General features: G+C 31.7%; 1 protein-coding gene across 2 annotated transcripts in view; it reads left to right on the forward strand.

Moving 5' to 3' along the window:
• The first annotated feature begins 490 nt into the window (after positions 1–490).
• LOC148617134 (phosphatidylinositol-3-phosphatase SAC1-like) overlaps positions 491–20814 on the forward strand; it is a 28807-nt gene continuing 8483 nt past the window's right edge. Inside the window, exons 1-11 of one of the 2 annotated variants that reach the window (XM_088584473.1) lie at positions 491–585; positions 9236–9333; positions 9880–10079; positions 10297–10446; positions 11934–12027; positions 13974–14161; positions 15039–15122; positions 16380–16448; positions 17635–17714; positions 19026–19130; positions 20072–20210. In XM_088584473.1, the coding sequence (XP_088440599.1) occupies positions 560–585; positions 9236–9333; positions 9880–10079; positions 10297–10446; positions 11934–12027; positions 13974–14161; positions 15039–15122; positions 16380–16448; positions 17635–17714; positions 19026–19130; positions 20072–20210 (1233 nt within the window). In that variant the 5' untranslated portion in view covers positions 491–559. Of the gene's footprint in view, positions 586–1309; positions 1781–9235; positions 9334–9879; positions 10080–10296; positions 10447–11933; positions 12028–13973; positions 14162–15038; positions 15123–16379; positions 16449–17634; positions 17715–19025; positions 19131–20071; positions 20211–20814 lie in introns of those variants that run through there. The other variant, XM_088584472.1, reaches the window with a different exon arrangement.

Below are 20814 nucleotides of genomic sequence, written 5' to 3' on the forward strand. Positions count from 1 at the left end.
AAACAGCCAAATAGCAACGACAGTGTTTTAAATATAGATTATTACGTGGCTTCTCCCTCAAATCAAGGATCTATATATATTTAACTCCTTGCTCTAATACACTCCCTGACCACAGGTACTTGGGGTCTGGATTTAATTATATATATTTTTTGTGAAAAAAAAACGCCGAAATTATGTGTTTTAACGGCAAATATTTCACTTATACTATCCTCATGAAGTTCTATGAAGTCCTATCAAAAAACTTCGTATTGCAGGTTTATTAATGCGACCGAATTAAAAAATTATTAAGACTTTGGGTTGTCACTTAGCTAAATAGGCAAGTGGGCTAACTTTTTAACCTAAATGTCAATTTTCCATGTCAATATGACAGCATTTAATGTCAGATCCTGAATCCTGATTGTGGAATCAGTTAGGTTGTATTGATGTTGATCTTCGCAGAAATTATGTTGATTAGAAAGACGCGAACGAAACAAGAAGACATATTTTTTCTGGTTAAACAAGGGACGTAATAAAAATAGTCACGTCAGGGAATCGGACCACCTTTTAACCTGCTGTGATTATGTCTGTTCACGAAACTCTTACTCTGTAATTTATGGTTTTGTTACAATTTTATCCATTATTGTAATGCTGACAATAACCACCTTACTTTTACTTTGATAATTGTATTTGTTTGAATGCTAAACGTTTCTGTTTGAGATCGTAGACGTACATGTAGTTCATGAGATTAGTTAGAACTACGTGTAAGCTTGTTAAATACTCTTTTCCACATACATGTAGGTTTTTGCCAGATTGACACTTATTATAGTGTCTTTTGTCAATTTATTAACCTTCTACTTGGGTGACGTACATGTATTCTGTCCCATTGTCTTTAGGTATAGGCAGTGGCTGCTTATCCGCACATTTGTGGACGGGGAGCCTCTACAGGCTAATCGTCCATGCATCTGGTTTGAGTCAATAACACACGGAATAATGTTGGGAATGGTTCATTTACGTAAGTAATGTGGAAATTGTGAGCAAATTTGTTTATACAAATATATATATATATATAATCGTCTAAATAATAGTCAACAATCACTCTTACGGGGTGATGGATCGTTAAAAACGATGCTAAACATAACAATAAATAAAATAAACGTCTAAATATGTTTAACATATGAATAGCGTTCAGCTTCTGAATCTGTTTTGATCTTGAACTTTGTGAGTTTTATGCTCGTTAAGTTTTGTGAGTTTTATGCTCATATAGTTTTATGAGTTTTATGCTGAGGAAGGATATCTTATATATTTTAAATTATATATAAGGTATATTGAGTACATTCCAATTTCTTATATGATTTTAAAAGAAGTATAACAGTTTAAAGCAGAAATCTGATCATCCTATATAAATAATATAAATGTGTAAATTAAACATGGAACGAAAATATTCAGGTAATCTAGAAAAGAGTATAAAGTATGATTCATGCTTGGGATGGTAGCATTTTCTCTTGTACACCTACATGCATTAAGCAAATGCCCAAAGCGCAATATACTGGTTCTGTATCAACTGCAAATGAAGTATTCTTTTAAGCTATATACAATGTTAATGTATAAAATTTTTAACTGCAGTTCTATTTGTGATATAAAGATTTATATCTTAACACAGACAGTATCGAATTTGACCATAAAATTCTTATTGTATTTTAATTTTTGTGTAAAATTTTATCTATTTTTATTCCTAACTTTGGCGGTCCCACGGTGGAATGGAGTACCCCTGGTATGTTACTTGTCGTCTGGCCATAATACGGTAAACTGACCATAAGAAGCTAAATTGTCCGACCTTACCCATTCTTCCTTATTTCTAGTGGCAATCAAAAGTTGTCTACCACATTATCCTCATTATTTCATGTTCATTTTATCATCCATTTCGTGTTCATCGCCAGAATATTGCTGCTCAGGTGTTAAACCCCAACAATCAATTAATCGACCACATTATCCTTGTGTCCCTTCCATTTTTCATTTCATAATCATTTCATGTTCATTTTATGATCCATTTTATGTTCATCGCCTGGCTATAGCTGAAATATTGCTGCTTGGGCATTAAATCCCAACAATCAATCCTTCAATCTTAATTTCAACTTATTAAAAATTTATATTTTATGTAAATAAGTTTTTAAATATTAGAATTTCTATTTTACTTTGATTTATGTGTAAAATTTAAGAAATGGAAAATTTCAACGTACATGTATTTAACCATTTTTATGACAAAAAATTTATAATGATTAGAATTCCTATTGTACTTCAATTTATGTGTAATTTTTTTAATACTTTTTATTTAAAATTTTATGAATTTTTATAAAAATTCATTCATCACATATCCAGTTTTACATGTATAACAACTTTTTAAAGTTTTGTAGTCGTTTTTTTTAAAAGTGAAAATAAATAGGTAATTGATTATGATGACCCAAGTAAGCATTAATTTGATACTTTTCTCCTACAATTTCCAAAATATACAGGAGAAAAGATTGAGGCACAACTTGTTAGCAAACATTGATGATCAACTAGATTTGCAGCTAGAAGATTAGTATGTCTGATTAAAATCTAATGGCTACTTCTGAGGAGTGTTCATGTTGCCGATTAAAAAACTTCTAGAATATTTCTCTTTTATCATTTGTGCAATCATAAGCTTGACAAGACAGCATGTTTTGGTGATTAGAAAAACAGGATCATAGAAATATTTACAGAATATTTTTTGTTTATATATTAATATACAGTGAATATACTTGTATCTACCAAACTGACTTAGTGGTCGTGAGCTAATCACAAGCTATTAGAAAAAATCAATAAAATCTACTTACGATCTTCCTTCCGATATATATATATTTCAAAGATTTTGAATTTTGCATAGCCTTGTGCATTTTACAAAAGTGCATTTTGCATTCGAAGTTATTTATTTTTGTCTACATGGGTATGATTTTTCATAAGAGCGTAGCTTAATGTAAAGGTGATCTTACCCTTTAAAGTGGTCTTTTATGTCAACTGCATATTTATTCTCAAATATCTTCTTTTATTTAAGTGTGGTCTGGGTTGCTATTTTAACATGTGATATACATTTGAATTTCCAACTACCTGGCCTCATTTCAAAGGACTTTGAGTACCACTGGGTAACGTCATACAATGTACATGTACATTTTTTTTAGTAAAGTCTGAGTCCATTTATCTTTGTTGGTGGCATAATTAACACCATAATCATAAATACAAAGAGTAACCTAATCTGTGTTGATTATTACAATCATAACAAGTAATTGATCTCTTGACCACTTTTTTTAGCTTACCAGGCCAAAGGCCAACTGAGCTTATGCCATCATTTGGCGTCCATTGTCATCGTTGTTGTCGTCGATATCATCATCGTGGACAAATTTTTAAAAATCTTCTCCTCTGAAACTACTAGACTGACAGGTTTTAAACTTGGCATGATTGTTCATTAGGGTGTTCTGCACAAAATGACCATTGGGATTTTTGATCCATGAAAAAACATGGCAGCTGTTACTAAAAATAGAACATAGGGGTCAGATTGCAGTTTTTTGCAAATAACTCAAAAACCATTGCCTTTAGCAAATTTCTGGCACGAGTAGTATTGTTCAGCATCATGAGATGGACCTATGCCAAAATTTTAAAAACGATTGGTCCACTGATGTAAGAGTTACGACCCCTGAAACAGTTTTTTTTGCATTTTTCGCATGTGCAACTTTGAAAATCTTCTTCCCAAAATCCATTGCACAGAATTCAATGAAAGTTGAAATATATGTTTTTTAGGGTATCCCACACAAAATGAATGTTGGGATTGTTGATTCATGAAAAAACGTGGCCGCCGTTACTAAAAATAGAAAATAGGGGTCATATGGCAGTTCTTTTCAAATAACTCAAAAACCATTGCCTTTTAGCAAATTTCTGGCCATTTAATATTGTTCAGCATCATGAGATGGACCTATGCCAAAATTTTCAAAACCTTTCATTGACTAATGTAGGAGTTACGACCCCTGAAGGCTAAAAACCACTAATTCCACTTCCCATAGGCTTCTATGCTAATTTCACAATATTCAATGGCTTCTCTGGACTTTACCTTAACTTTAACCTGCAGATGACTATATATCAGCATGATTCTACATATGTCAGCTCACAATCCTCAGAATGGCATGTGGGGTTAGCAGACTTGCAGTGCAGTACTGGTCACCGGAAGTGAAGTGTCTATAAATAGCATGGGAAATCCCAGTGTTTTCACGAGATAGGGGTATATTTAGAAATCATTATGGAGATTAGGCTTCACATCACAAGAAGCAAAATGCACCTATAAAATGTACAGAAATGTTTTTCCTTTCAGAAACTGTTTAAATTTTTTAAATGAGATGAGAACTTTTTTCACAGCACTATGAGGAACAGGGGTAATTTCTGCGTAGGACTATTTTTGCGTACGTTCCAAATGCTCATTGGTTGAATTGGTGGTCTGTAACCTAAAGAGTCACTTTCTGTCTTAGAAAAAATAAATAACTACACAAGTATCTTCCTATACACATACTGAATGCATTTGCAAAGTTTCAGTGAAATGTGACAAGCACTTTTTTAAATATTTGATTTTTAAATATAGGGTAACCAAGTTGCGCGAGCAAAAAAGTGACAATATTCTACCATACTTAAATGCATTAAATATTTGCAAAGAACTTTTTCTGACAATTCAAATAAAAAAAATCAATCACAACTTGTTTTTTAACAATATTAATAAAGAGATAGCCTTTAAAAGTAGTCATTTTCTGAAAAATTGGTCTATTTTTAAAAATTTATGTCTGACATGCCTCCCCTTTTTCTTGATTACATGTCAAAAACCCTAAATCTTTAAATTTTCGCAAAAGGTGATATCTTTGGCTTTAAATTTGTAAATACAGTGTTTTCACAATAAAACATGACAAGTAAAGGGCACCTAAAGCAAAAAAAGTACTCAAAAATGCATTTTCCATGTTGCCATAGGGAAATGCTTATATGTCCTTAACCGCAGTAATGAAAGTGAGTTTTTCCTCATTTCTAATCAAATTTTTGCTCAAATTTACACAAAACTTGATTTCAAGTGCTGATTACCACCATATTTAAGTAAATATAGCCCTCAAAGTTAAATATTTGATATTTTTACTAAATTTTCTACACTTTTCACAAGATAGGACATAAAATTCAGCCAAAAAGACCAATTTTCCATAATTTGGACCTATAACTTAAAAAAATGCATATTTTGAAGGATTTTTGTAGTGTATTCCTCTCATAGCAAAGTTTACAAGATCTTCAAGTAGTTTAAAGCTATTCCAAGAAACTTATCATTTCGCCATGGCCTCAGCTTAAGGCTAAAAACCACTAATTCCACTTCCCATAGGCTTCTATGCTAATTTCACAATATTCAATGGCTTCTCTGGACTTTACCTTAACTTTAACCTGCAGATGACTATATATCAGCATGATTCTACATATGTCAGCTCACAATCCTCAGAATGGCATGTGGGGTTAGCAGACTTGCAGTGCAGTACTGGTCACCGGAAGTGAAGTGTCTGTAAATAGCATGGGAAATCCCAGTGTTTTCACGAGATAGGGGTATATTTAGAAATCATTATGGAGATTAGGCTTCACATCACAAGAAGCAAAATGCACCTATAAAATGTACAGAAATGTTTTTCCTTTCAGAAACTGTTTAAATTTTTTAAATGAGATGAGAACTTTTTTCACAGCACTATGAGGAACAGGGGTAATTTCTGCGTAGGACTATTTTTGCGTACGTTCCAAATGCTCATTGGTTGAATTGGTGGTCTGTAACCTGAAACAGTTTTTTTGTTGTTTTTTTTATTTTCACATGTACAACTTTGAAAATCTTCTTTTCTAAAACCATTTAAGGTCATTGAATGAAAATAAGAATAATAGTTCTTTAGTGTATTGTGCTCAAAATGACTGTTGTGATTTTTAATCCTTGAATAGATATGGCTGCCTATACTAAAAATGGAACTGTCTCATTCCTCAAGTTTTTCAAATAAGCAAGTGGTTAACCAGGTGAGCAATTCAGGCTCTCTTGAGCCTTTAGTTAAGCAGTAATACAAAATAACACCTTTTAGATAAACACTTCACAGTGTATCTTGCCGGTGCAGCCAAATCCCCTAAAAACTATTCTAGAGCAACTCCTTCAATTTTTTTTTCAAATTGGAAATCCATGAAATTATGAGTCCACAGACTAGGACTTTTTCATGGAACCGCAAAAATTGGTACTTACGATTAAAAGTACCTTCACTGTAATTCATATTGGCTAATGGCACTATTATAGTTTGTGAAGTTTTTGGTTTTGATAACACTGATGGTAATTTTAAATTGCCAGTTAAAATACTATGTAAATAATCAGTCTTTCTCTTTGTTTGCAAGTGTTTTGCTGTATATTAAAAGTCCTTTTATTTGTAGATTAATGTATATTCCCTATTCTATACAGACAATGAGGGTTGGAGATAAAAACATTTACCAATAATGCCACACTTGTGATATTTTGTTCAAATGTGACATAATGATGTATAGAAATTCCTTTTGATAACCACTAAAAGCGTCATATATTCATCAAACATCCCCCTACTGAAATGTATGAAATATCTGCCAAAGAATATCAAACCAATTAATCAAATGAATGATGCAAGAATTTTACGATCAGTGACATTTACCAATTCTGTAGATTCTGTCAAAATGTGAATGGAAGAGACATCAGCAGTTAGAAAGTAATTGTTTGAACTTATAAAGCAGATGCACTGCCAATGTTATACAAAAGTCTCTCATATTCCCATTGGTCGAGACATAAGCCATGTAACAACATAATGTATTTTGAGTACAAATAGCTCCGTCCCGATAGGCAAAGCCTAAATTATCTCATTTACAACTTTTTGTGTAATTGTTCGTACAATTTGTTCTAAAATAAATATTTGCGACATCTTCATTGACCTTCTGTCTAATTAATTTCTTTTATTTTATTTTCTGTGATTACAATTTATACATTCACTGAAAAGTCTCAACATTGAATTTTCAATTTTATGAAGTCACTAAATGACCACGGAAGGAAATAAAAAAAGAATTGCTTAAAAGATTCTTGCAGAAATAAAAAAAAAATGTAATCCAGGGACAAAGATCAGACATTTTTGTTATGTCTTTCTTTTGAAGTGTATGGCATATTCAGGATATCAGGTTTCAAGTGGATGAATCATACATGTACATGTATGATTCGTGTATTTTGTAATATTTACATGTACATACATACATGTACTACTGACTTGCAAAAATACTTTATTAAAAGTACATTTACATAAAATAAATGATAAGAATGATAAAAAAAAAATATATATTTTGTAATAAACAACTAAAAATGTATAATTAATGTTCAGAGAAGTTAAAAATAACAACTTGTGAATGTCCCATGTAAAAAATATACTAAATAAATTTGGGTTCTGTCATCTTAATTTACAACTTAATAACCTTCAATTTTATATCAAAAGAATCGAACAAAGACTACATGATCAATTTAAGCAAAATTTGTAGGCTCACTGGCTATGAGAGAAAAACTTTTTACCGTAAAATATTTATTCTGTCTAATACACCTCATATATTGATTTATGTAAATCTAAAATAGAAAGATCTATCATCAGTAAATTTCGTTTGAGTGCTGTTCTGTTTTTGTTCATGCCATAACCATTTACTGTAAATGTGTTTGTGTAAATAAAATTGTCTATTGAAAAAAGAAAATTCAGATATGATTCAGGGTAATTTTCTTATTTTTGTAATGCTGCTATGTTGGCATTTTCAAAATTGAAAAAAAATAGATAATGACAATGAACTAAAATTTTAATTATTTTTACAATGGTATGGTGTTGGTGTCATCTATTTTGTTTGCGGTGGTGGCATCCTTTTAGACACTTCATTTTTCGTGCAAAAACTTAATTATTAATCGATTGATTTCAATTAAAAATTTACATCAAGGTTCCAAACCACCAAAGAAAGTTGGTATTGATAATGGGTAAATGACGTCAACTGTTTTGGAATTAAAATTTACCTAGTAGAGCCAAAACATGTATTTCATAGAATTTGACTATAGCATATGGATACTTAGTGAACACCAATGACTTAGGCTTGTCACCTGGAAAGTGGCTCTATTTATTGACCGACTGGAATCATTTAGGAACTTCAATGTCCAGAAACTGGCAACATCAATCCAATTCAAACTCTTTTCCAGTGTCAAGTGTCTTATTGTCACCTAACTTCAAAGTTGTATCAAGTTTAAATTATTCATTCGTGCTCCAATTATTCAGGGTTCGATGTCTGTGGTCATATCAAGCTGGGCCCTGTAAAGCATTTAACTATCTTAAAAAATTACTCTTTACTGTAAATGTATTAATTTTCACGGAGGCTAATTTTCATGGTTTCTGAAAAGTCAACATAATCACGGGTATTAATTTTTGGTGGTTTTTATAGTTGAAGAAAATAAAGTTTTTCAATAGTCTCAGCAGTGTGAGATTCTGCTTTTGATGACTTATTTTACCGTTAATATTTCAATATATTAATGATCAAGAATTAGTATATTTTCATACTTGATTGCATTGAATCATAGGACCCTTTCACAAAACGATGTTTCTATTCAAATTTAATGATTATAATGGTCAAAGGACTTGCTAATGTGAATATATTTTCGTGAGTTCAAACTTTCGCGTTCTTGAGGCAACTGCGAAAATCAGTACACCTCAAATAATTATGTTTACAGTATATTAGGTGTTTTTTTAGCATGGCTTGCCTACTTTTCCAGATGTGATACTTAAAATACCCATTTTACACAGACTTTTATCTCATGCAGCAATGCTTAAAAAATTTCAAAACATTTTTATTGAACTTACTTACCTTACTTTTCTGTCTAAAACATATGTGTTAAATCATCTGCTTTTGACAGGAATTTCCCATTATATACATAAAAATAAAAATCTCCTGCTTCCTTGCCTATGTCAAGACATACATAGGAGATTTAGCCACAATTATAGATTTCTCCTGTCTTTTTGAATTTTTTGCTTTAAATCATAATAAATTACTCAAATTCTTGTTAAAACAAACTGATCTCAAATATCAATTTACTGTCAATGAGTCATTATGATTTAGGGAAACATTGCATGTCATCTTTCAATTCATTCCATTCATCAATTGTTTCTTGTTTACTTTTTAGGCACATCACTGCAGACAAGTTCTATGTGGAGTCAAAGGGTTCCAAGGAAAAAGAAAGTCTTGTTATAGACAGAGTTACACAAGATATAAGTCTTCAAGGTTTGTTTTATATGAAGAGACTTTGATCTTGCTTGTAATATTTTCATTTTGTTAAATGTTCTTGCTGTGGTATGGCCCTGGTTGTGGAAACGGCATTAAAAACCAACAATCATTCAATCAATCTTCAGGGTTTGTTACAGTATCTCGTCCAACGTGTGCAATTATTATTGCAATAAGCATCTATGATTGATCAGTTTTAGATCAGTCATCATTCTGTCAAACCAATTCATATAACCAGAAAGTAAAGAAGTTTTCAACATGATGAGATCTATTTGTAATCAAATTTTCATGAAAATCTATTGACCAATATTAGAGTTATAATTTACTTAAATCTCATGTAAGCATTACAGTAACTTGGACTGATTTCATTCTGTAGCAAAGGAAAGCTGGAAAGGTTTTGGTGAAATTGAATGATACAAACATATCACTGATTTCAAGAGTTATGTCCCTTACCCTAGGTCTACCTTCTTAAATTTGTCAAATGAGTATGCTACACAAGGCCTATTACCTGTTTTAAAATTTACATGTATTTAATTATTTTTACAGAGAATGCTGATATTCCACCAGCTGTGACAAAAGTAATATGGGGAATATTTGGGATTATTCGTCTCACAGCAGGTCCCTATCTTATTGTTATTACAAAGAAAGAGAAAGTTGGAGAGATATGTGGTCATACAATATGGAAAGTTACTGACACAGAAATGTTATCTTATAAAAGAACAACTCTTCATCTGACGGAAAAACAGGTATGGATGATTTGTTATTTTTTTGTTTTTTGTTTTTTTGATCAGTGATTTTTTTTCCAGTTCAGTTCCATGAAGTACAGGAAGAGTTCAATTTTCAGCAAAATCCAAAATATAGTTTTTGAGTAATGCCATTTTGAACATTTGCCATCCCCCTTTTCTCACCATTACGTGGCGAGGTATCACTTAAAGTTCCAGTAATGCATAATTTTCTTTGTAGACTGCTGACAACAAGATGTATGTCAGTCTGGTGGAGCACTGTCTGAAGATGGATAGCTACTATTTCTCTTCTACATACGATCTCACACACAGTCTACAGAGACTAAGTAATACTAGTCCTGACTTTGTCAGCATGCCACTTCATGAAAGGGTAAGAATATTACTGTATTTAGGATTAAATTGATTAATTAAGTAGTACTCCAGCTAAGAATCATGCAAAAGGTGATTCATGGGTGAAAAGCCTACATATTTTTATTTTTGATATTTTGTTTGAATTACAATAGTAGACAGAAATTAACATTAAGTTTTTCATATAACCCATGCTCTAAGGAGATAAAAATTATATATAATGCACTGTAGATTTCAAAATTAAGGGAGATAACTCTGTAAATGACACTCAAATACAATAGAATCTATTAGAGTTTCAATGTTGATTATCTCTTAAGAGCAGGCAAATTTGAATGAATAATTACACATTTCGTAATATAGACCCATGAATCAACTATCAAAAAATAAAAATATGTAACCTTTTTTGAGGTGTATCACATTTTACAGAATTTGCATGATTCTTACAAAGACTACTTACTTAAAAATTTTTATTGTGGACTCGTTTATTTTTCTTTTGAAATTTGATTTTCATACCCGGAGAAAACATTTTGTGATGTACATGTATATACATGTGTAAAGTGCTTAATACAAGGTTTGTGAAATAAAAAAAAATGATTGATTGGTAGTGAATTTAGCTCCTATGACAGATATTTCATACATTACAAGATGAGAACATTTGATCAAATAAACTGCCCTGCTTTATTCTAATCCAACATGCTGGGCCAGTATTTTAATGTACTAGCTCACAGGAGCAGCAGACCACAAGTGGGTATGTAATCCCACACAGACACATTGTTCATGTACTGACTGTGAGCAAACCAGATGTCACTCCTGTTTCTTATATGCAACCTGCTTGCTTGAAAAGCAGAATCTTTAAAGTGTTGACATCCTAACCCTAACCCTAAATAAGTGTGGCTAGATCATGAATCAAATCCATGTCCTCATCAACTTGTGGTACAATGTAGTAAGCTAGCCACACGCATGAGGGGTTTTAAAACCAAAAGAAATCATGGTTGATTTGTCAGGACTTTCCTGAATTACTCCTTAAATAGGAACTCTTTTGATCTGAAGATTTAAATGAAAATGAAATACATGTGCATATAATTGGACTCCTTTGTAGTACCTGTTTCACAGCACAGGATAGAGTTGGTCTTCCCTTGATTAAATGACAATCACCAGATGAATTTCTTTTGGTAGTGAACTGTGCAATTGACTAAAAGATTTTAACTTTCTATCAAACTTAAATAAAGATGCCTATGAAGTGATAGAAAGTCATTAATTGTCCAGTTGACTTTTTTTAACAATCATTTAAACAGATAAGGGTTCTTAAACAAGGGAAGAACATTTCTATCCCCTGAACTTAACTATTTCATTGGCTGTAAAAAATACTGCTGTGTTATGAAAATTTCCATATTCAGTATGCTTATGTCTGCAAAAAGTTTGATTATGGTAAAGGTCATATTCAAGTGCACCAAATGTTTATGACTGTCTAAAAGTCCTTACTTGTATATATTGTGCTTTCTATTTTAGGCTGACCCTAGATTTACATGGAATGGTCATATCATGAAAGAACTAGCACAACAACCAGAGCTTAGTAGATTTTGTCTTCCCGTTTTACATGGATGTATCCTAAATTTTAATAAGATGTCGTTAATAGGCTTGAGACCACATCCGTGGTTGCTTTTTCATTTATTGCCATAGTGTATGTAAGACTTGTCACATGATTCAGTGGTTTCATGAGAATGGGTCCTAATCTACCGTTTTTGTCGTGAGGGGACATGGAAATACCGGGCGGCCGTCCGTTCATCTGTGTTTTCTGCACTTTTTTTTTGTTATGCTACTACCAAGTAAGTTTGTTTTTGGTATGTGGCTTTATTATGAAGAGTTACAGATTAAGTTTGACTTAATTTCAGTAACTTTACAGTTTTCCACACCTATTTTTTTGTAATGCTTTTTCCAATGGATTTTATCTTTTGTATATAGTCTTACTATGAGAAGTTACAGATTAATTTCGGCTTTGGTTACGGTTGATTGATTTTTATGGAAATATGGCCATTGGACTTAAAAGTGAATTTGAAGTTTTCAGCACTTTTTTTTTTCCTTGGGACATTAAAATACTGTTCTTTTTTAAAGCATGGGAATTTTTCATTCACAGAGAGTTGATTTCAGTATTAAAAGCAAATTATCTTTTTGTATGAAATACCAATGAAAATTGACAAATAACTATTTCTACATGATAAAAGTGTTAAGAAAAGCATAAAATAGAAGATTTTGCATTGTAATACAATCTTTCAAGATCGTGGAAGTAAATGAGAAAATGCAGATCAGTCTTTTGATTTCAATACATTCTACATCGGAAATTCTGTTAACGGAAATGAAGCTATAATGAGACTTACAAACCCTATTTGAGAAGACCATAGGGGTGTTGCGTGTGTCTGTGTAAATTACCTTCTACAAATTCCTAAATTGTAAAACAAACATGGGTATTATTCTGATGTGTTTCAAGCTACATAAGTACATTTTCATTCATTCCCGTAGCAGGAAGGAACTTCAAATTCTAATTTAGTAAAGCATAATAAATGGACTTTGTTGATGTTGTGAAAAAGTTTATTACTTTCACTAAGGGTAAAATAATGCAACATAAATGGCCATTCTGTGGTACAACAATGATAAAATGGAGTTTCCATGTGAATGAATGGTGGCAGCATAAGTGAAGTAGGGTACACTTGAAAAAAAAAAATGTTTTCTTATATTCGTATGTATATAAGTACTTTGAAAGTAATAATAATAATAATAATAAAACTTCATTTTGAGAGAGTAACACAGTTAGTGTACAAGAACTAATCTTCCCTGAGGCCCTCATGCCACACAAATGGAGTCACAAATTATATACACACGTTTACAAACATGACAAAATAGTACCAAACAAACAAAACAAAACAAAACAAAAGTAACTAATACAAATATGTATTATTGTTATAAAATACAAAAACACAGCTGAATTGGTTAATATACAAATCACTTGTCACTCAAATACTGCTTGATTTATGTTTAAAACAATTTGTCTTTGAAATATTACATAATGTACTGGGTACTTCATTCCATAAAATTGAATCGGAATATTCAAAAGATTTTCTGTAAAGTTCAATTTTGGGTACTTTTACTCATGGTTACCAATTTTCGTGGTTTAGGGGAAAATATTCAGTTCTTGGATTCTTGAATGTGTTGATTTGACAACTCTATCATACAAACAAATTGAAAATTTCGTTTTGTTGGGAACCAAATTTCGTGGTTTACCAAACCCACGAAATCCACGAAAATTGGTACCCAACGAACAAGAATACTCTCACAATATATCATATGAATCACAAATACATGTTTGTGTATATTTCATTACATCTCCACAGTGAATTTAACAAAAATTGTAGGTTTAAATTCATCTGAAGTAATGATATCACAAAAGTATTCTTCTATTGTGGTTAGAAAACTTAGGATTAGTTTTACTCTTACAACCTTATGTAAAACCGCTACTTATATAACTATTACTAAATTCCTTAACTTTTCATACAGTTATATGTATAACTCCTTCCCTTATAAACAACAAATCATTTGAACATATAATAGTGTCCAGGAGATGTATATATAGAGCAGGGACCAGGTTCTGGGTGAGGGGGATAGATACAGAGGGACAAGTAGCCAATTTTGTGGAAACTGAACAAATTGCCCAGTATGAAAACACAAGATGCTCCTTTGTGCAGGTAGGTCTATATTTTGTAAAAAGAGGAACCTTCTAATTGGTTGGTTCCTTTTGGCAACATAGGTTATTTTGTATAAACTAATTTGGTACAATGATGTAAACATTGCTTATTCAGCAATCTCTGTATTTTTTAAAACAAAATTGACGGTTCAACACTTGGATCAATATAAATTACATTTTCATGGGGTCTTTTTTCTTTTTTTAAAGAACTATTATTACATTCAGTTTACAAGGCAATGGTTTGCTTGTAATATAATCATTCATTAACTTTAAGAAACTTTTGAATTATCTAAAGTTTTTTTATACCCCCACTGAACAAGTGGGTGGTATATTGGAATCACTTTGTCATTTTGTCCATTTGTTACTCTGTCCGTCCATCCAAATTTTGTTGGGCATTTGTTGTTTTGGTCACTGTGTGATGCCTTCTTCCTGTTATGTGGGATTTTGGGAATTTTCACTTTTTTGAAAGATAGTATAATTTTCATCACAAAAAATCTTGGTTCCAATTAATGGATTAAATTTTAAATTTGGTGTGTTGCTTTAAGGAGGTAGACCTAGGGTAATGGAAGTAACTCTTATATTCAATTTCACCAAAGACTTTCAAGCTTTCATTTGAAACAGAATGAAAGCAGTCCAAGTTACTTTGATGCTTACATAAGGTTGATGTAAAGTGGTGAATACAAATGTTCCAATGATTTCTAACAGTTGTGTCCCTTACCCTAGGTCTACCTCCTTATTAGATTTACTTTTTTTTGTTACTTTCTGATATTAATTTGCATGAGTGGGGTATGCCTAGCACTACAAGGCATGCAACCTCATGTTTTTTTTTTTATTTAATCTATAATTTTTAAGGGTCAGTAAAAGTAAATCATTTTCAGACAAGAGGATCCATTCCTATATTTTGGTCACAGAGACCTAACTTAAAATATAAACCTAAAGTGAAGATGAATGCTGCAAACTATGTAAGTATTGAGAATATTATAAATAAATATTAATAAAGAAGTTTTATTTAGAGTCGGTATGAAATACATAATAATATTTTCTAATTTAAATTAGAGCTATAATTTGTTCCATTCAGTCACCCGCAACACTGCATTCTACTTCCTGTTCAGATGACCTTTTCAGAAGCCTCAGGTTTTCCCTTTGAATAATGGTTTCCAAATCATGACAGATGAGTTCTGATTGGCTGCTCAGAAAGGTGATCTAAACAGAAAGTAGAATGGAGTGTTGTTAGATCCTATACATGCAGTGACTGAATGGAAAAATTGATAGGTGTAATTTTAAGTAGGATGAATATTGTCATTATGTGGAAAACTTAACATACTTAAGGTCTGTATAATGTACTGTGAAAGCTTGTGCAAAAATGTTCTGGTAGTTTGCATGGGTTCAAATTAGTGGTGGTCTGATTTCTTAAAAATATCAAGATGAGATTTTCCTGAAATCCTTGAGTTTTCCTCAAATATCCAATTTCAAGCAATCTGATTGGTCACAGTTGAGGAAATATTTGAGGAAGTCCTTAGTTTGAGATTTTTTTATGAAACCCAGGTCAGGACCCCCAATTTCTGACCTTGGACCTTTAGAATTTTATTTACATGGGTCCTGGACCTGTCAATCCATTTAATTGTCTCTTTACCGTGGACTTTTGATTTTCTTCAAGTGGACCCTGGGTTTGAAACTTGCAGTAGTCCAGGACCTTTTACTGATGAAAGTAAATCTGAACCTTAAGTTTGATCAGTTTAGACAGGGTTTTAGTTTACATTTAAAATTTAAAGAAATGTCTGGTTTTTAGATTTTTTTGGTTTTTCAAGGTTTTGTTTAGACAAGTTTAACTGTACAATGATCAATATTTTTAATGAGTTGAACATGTAAATTTTATTGTGAATACAGGACATTACAAAAATTGCCGCCATTTATGTTGTTTATTACCTGGAAGGGCTAGAGTTATCTCTCTTTGGTCAAATTTCACAGTGACTTCACTTCTCTTAAAAGAACAGGAGCTTTTTTTAAAAAAATTCTTGGTGACTTAAATCTATTTTGCCACCTAGATTGTGCCCTTATTCTTTTGTACAAGACTTTGATGCTCTTATTTTAATTTAGTCCGAAAACTTGATTAAATGTCTTTGGCTTAATTTATAAAACAAAATTTGAAAAAGTTAATTGACAGGTATGTCAGAAATGACATAATGTATTATCTATTCCTTTTGTTTCAAATTTTACAGCCAGAAGTTTTCCAAAGACACTTTGACAACCAGATTTATAACTATGGAGAACAAATCATCGTTAATTTAGTAAGTATTACAGTCTGCTTTACATACAAGGAAGCAAGTTACTGAGGTTATGATAGAAGAAAGTCACTAGTATATAGAATATCATAGGAAGAGATGTTTACCTTTATGTAATCAAAGTAGTTTCTATGAATTTTGGCTTCAGATAATGATTGTGAATCTTTCCATGTTATCTATGCTAAAAAAAAAACACAAAATTAGGGATTTTTTCAGATCATTATCATTAAATATGACTAAAAATGTTACTTGTAGTACAGTACCTGAACTGATCTGTGCAACAAAAATTGCAATCGGTCATCAATCATCGACCAGTTTCCGATCCATCAAACCGATCCTTTTAACTGGTGATTGCATCACGTGACCACCGAGCGGTCAACATATTTTAGGGTTTTTGTTGTTTTCTTTTACTAATTTTATACATATTTATATAATGTAATAGATTTAAACATCAATTTATGCTTATATTTTTATTTTCTTTTATTTAAAACAGATCTTACGTCATTTTACATAACAAAACTGTGATCAGTCCGGTCAATGGTCATCAATCCATCAAATTGTTGCATGGATCGGTTTAAGGACTGTAATTATGAATATGCTTTTTTTTTTTATGACACATTCCATGGCAATCCTATCGAACTGATAAAAACCTGAAGTGATGAATGTTTTTTTCTGATTCATTCCAACTTCATGTATTGTTTTAATTATTTCTTGTCAACATATTGTTATTTTCATTTTTATCAGTTTAATTTTTATACGAAATGTTTATTACCCTACTAGTGGCCCTGATAATGATGCTACGATAAACAGGTAGTTCAAGCAAGGGTAGGAAAGTTGGCAGAGCCAAAGTGTTATATACTATCAGTGACTGTATATCATCAATAGATATATTGTCAATGTCTTTTGTATGCTCGATTGCAGTATAATATCAATGAAACACAGAAAACAATACCACAGAAAGTGTTGTGTGAAGAGCATTTGATATCTTTACAGACTGCTGCTGAAAGGCCTTTGAAGCTAACAATAAAAAATACTTCAAAGGAAATGACAGCGTATATTATTAAGTAAACATAGACATAGTCACCTACATTACATGTGTGTGTGTGTGTAGTATTAGTAGTGAATAAATAATTGAAAAGCGGAGATAATTTGATTAAATGTGAGTGAATTAACATTGTAGCATTTTTTGTAGGTGAACCAAACTGGATCTGAGGGTCTGCTAGAGAAATCCTTTTCTCAGTCTGTAACTAACTCACAGAATAAAAGGATAAGGTAGGCTATTTCTTATTATTTTGATAAATTTCTAATTTTGAGGTGCAGTTGAAATGTTACGAAGTGAATTCAGTCTTAAACTATTTTTCCTATTGTGTATTGATCTCTTTACTTTTTAAATACCTGAAAACAGTAAGTTGGAGCATTAAAATGTATAGCTTTTTTCTACATAATATACAGCCATTTTTCTATAGTTTTAAAGATTGAGGTATATTTATGGGTGAAAATGGCTCCCTTAATTTCCCGATAATTGATGTTTGAGTTCGAGCAAACTTTTACTTGCTGATCAAAAGTGTTAAATTTAAATTTTTAATTGTCTATATTAATAACCCATCTGTACTGCTTATTTAAGTCTTAATCATTGTTCAAAATAGCTGGTTTTCTTAAATTTTGCAAGACCAGGAAGTAAATTACACATTCCACTTGAAAGACATGTATCTGTGCCAATGGAGACCCATGTAATATCTTGATATTCCTAAGCATTTTTGTCTATTTTATCTGAATTCCTGAAGATTTGGTGGGTCTACATTGGAACAGGCATCATAAATTTGAAAAAAATTATCAATTTGTAACAAATTTTAACCATTTTTGTAAAAACTTGAGTTTTTAACTGTGTTCAACTTGTCATTTCTCAACTAAAACTGATTAAAAAATCCTAATATGGTAAAGTTGTTGTCCTATGTCAAGTTGAAAACAAAAATGCAGATTGGTAACATTCTGTAAATATGTTTAGAAATTCTGCTTAGGGGGCAAAAACCATCCCTTAATATACCTTGTCCTTTCTCAAGGACACACATACAAATATTGTAGATCAAAATTAAAGTATGTTTCCAGTACTTACTGCCAGTAATGCCAGGCATGTACACTTGGTTCATATCTTGGTGCCAGTAAATTTATTTTAAATATCAACCAGGAATGATTTTCCTCTGCTTTTTCAAATCTGCATCTTACTGTTTACTGTAAACATATTAATTTTTGTCGTTGCTAATTTTCGCGTATTCTGTCAAGTGTACATATTCGCAAGTATCAATTATCGCGGTATCAAAAAATTATAAATGTTCTACAGTGTTAAAAATCAATTTTGCGGGTACTGTTTTTCGCGCTTTTCTGTCCACTGTGAAAATAGCGAAAATGAGTACATCACGAAAATTAATACGTTTACAGTACTCTGACTGTATATTTACTTTCAATTTTGCCCAGTTCTGGTTCCCTGTTGTTCCTTCTTGCAAAAGGCATCCCGGTTTATTACATGTACTTATTACATCATGAAATGTATTTTTAAAATACTATGGACTTATTTACTATTTTTAGATATGAATATTTCGATTTCCATCATGAATGTGGTAATACTGGATTGAGATGGGATAGACTTTCAATACTTATGGAAAGGATAGCTGATGATATTAAAAAACAGGGGTTAGTATATTAAGGAGGTAGACCAAGGGTAAGGCACACAACTCTTAAAAATCATTGGAACGTTTGTATTCAGCATCTTACATCAATCTTATCTAAGTATCTAATTAACTTGGATTCATTTTATGCTTCAAATGAAAGCTTGAAAGGCTTTGGTGAAATTGAATATAATACAAACATATCACTGATTCCATGAGTTATGTCCCTAACCTTAAATCAATTTCACAGAGTGAGTTTCTACCCAAGTCTTTGTGCATTGCTATTGCTTTGAAATGAAATGAGTTTTAGAGTTCATGTAAAATGTATAAATGACCCTAAACTACTTGTAGCATGCAATTTGTGTTGTTATTTCTTTATTGTTACCAAAATTGTGACAGTGTTAAAATCACAGATATTAGGACTCATATTTTTTTAACTTTCTAATGAATGAATGTTTCCTGAATTCATTAAAAAGACAAAATCCCATTTTGTGTAAAAATTCAAGATAGTCTTAATTAACAGTATCTAATACAAGCTTCGGAGAAGAGTTTTATTCCCCCAAACAATGCATGAGTGGTTTATTGAAATCACCTGATCTGTCCATCTGTCCATAGATGGCATACTTACACCTTTAGACCTATATCGCATACCCTATATCACACCTCTTTACAGTCCATACCTGAAGTATGTTTAAAATATATAATATAATGAAAATAACATGTCTAAATCTGTGTCACATGCGGTATCAACCCTTGATCAATATCTCCAAAACCTTATGAGGACAGAACATCAGATAATACTTTGTGCTTGTTTAAAGTTTCAAACAAAAAACCTCCCGACATGATTTGCATCCTTATAAATTGTAATTCTGTTCTAACTTTAATAGTTCAAGACCCAGGCACATTAAGCATGAGCAGTTTAAATAGATATTGTTTTAATTTTGTTCCAAATTTTATGCTTTATAGATACTTTATGATGCAGAAAGATGGGACAGTATTATCACAGCAGGATGGTATATTTAGGACCAATTGTATAGATTGTTTAGATAGGACGAATGTAGTGCAGAGTCTTATAGCTAAAGAAGTCCTACAAAGCCAGTTAACAGTAAGTTATCTCCCCTCAATTACTAGACATATTATCAATGTGATGGCACATGTTTTTATCAAGATACATTCTTAATATTCATTAAGATTAGCAGATCTTTGACCAAAGTTTGTATATTGTGGGAATACTTCAATTCGTGGATACCAATTTTTGTGGACTAGGGAAGAAACATAAGTTTGTGGATTTTTGAATTCATGGTTTTGAGGTTTTCAGTATACACATCAATGGGATTCTCCTTTTTTTGTTGCGAACCAAATTTCATGGTTTGGCCTTCTTACAACAACCACAAAAATTGGTACCCCATGAACAATAGTGCTTTCACATTAAAATGAATTTAGAGTATGTCTTTGAGGGACGGAGGTATTTGTTCTTACTTCGTTGATACTGCAACGCAATGTTGTTATATCGCCAGACTTCCTTTAACATACGCTGTGTGTCTGCATTCAAAGTTTGAACAGTCACTGCTTAAGTGCATACATCTATCTGAAAATATCACTTCTGACAGAACAGTTTCGAGCTATTAATGTTTCAGAACATCTACATATATAGAACATCTCTAATATTTCATCCCTTTTGATAAGAAATGATAATAGTGCATTATTGA

The sequence above is a fragment of the Perna viridis genome, chromosome 5, assembly GCF_037379345.1.
Source record: "Perna viridis isolate PV_CMFRI_1.1 ecotype Kerala chromosome 5, ASM3737934v1, whole genome shotgun sequence".
In the NCBI taxonomy this organism is placed as follows: domain Eukaryota; kingdom Metazoa; phylum Mollusca; class Bivalvia; order Mytilida; family Mytilidae; genus Perna; species Perna viridis.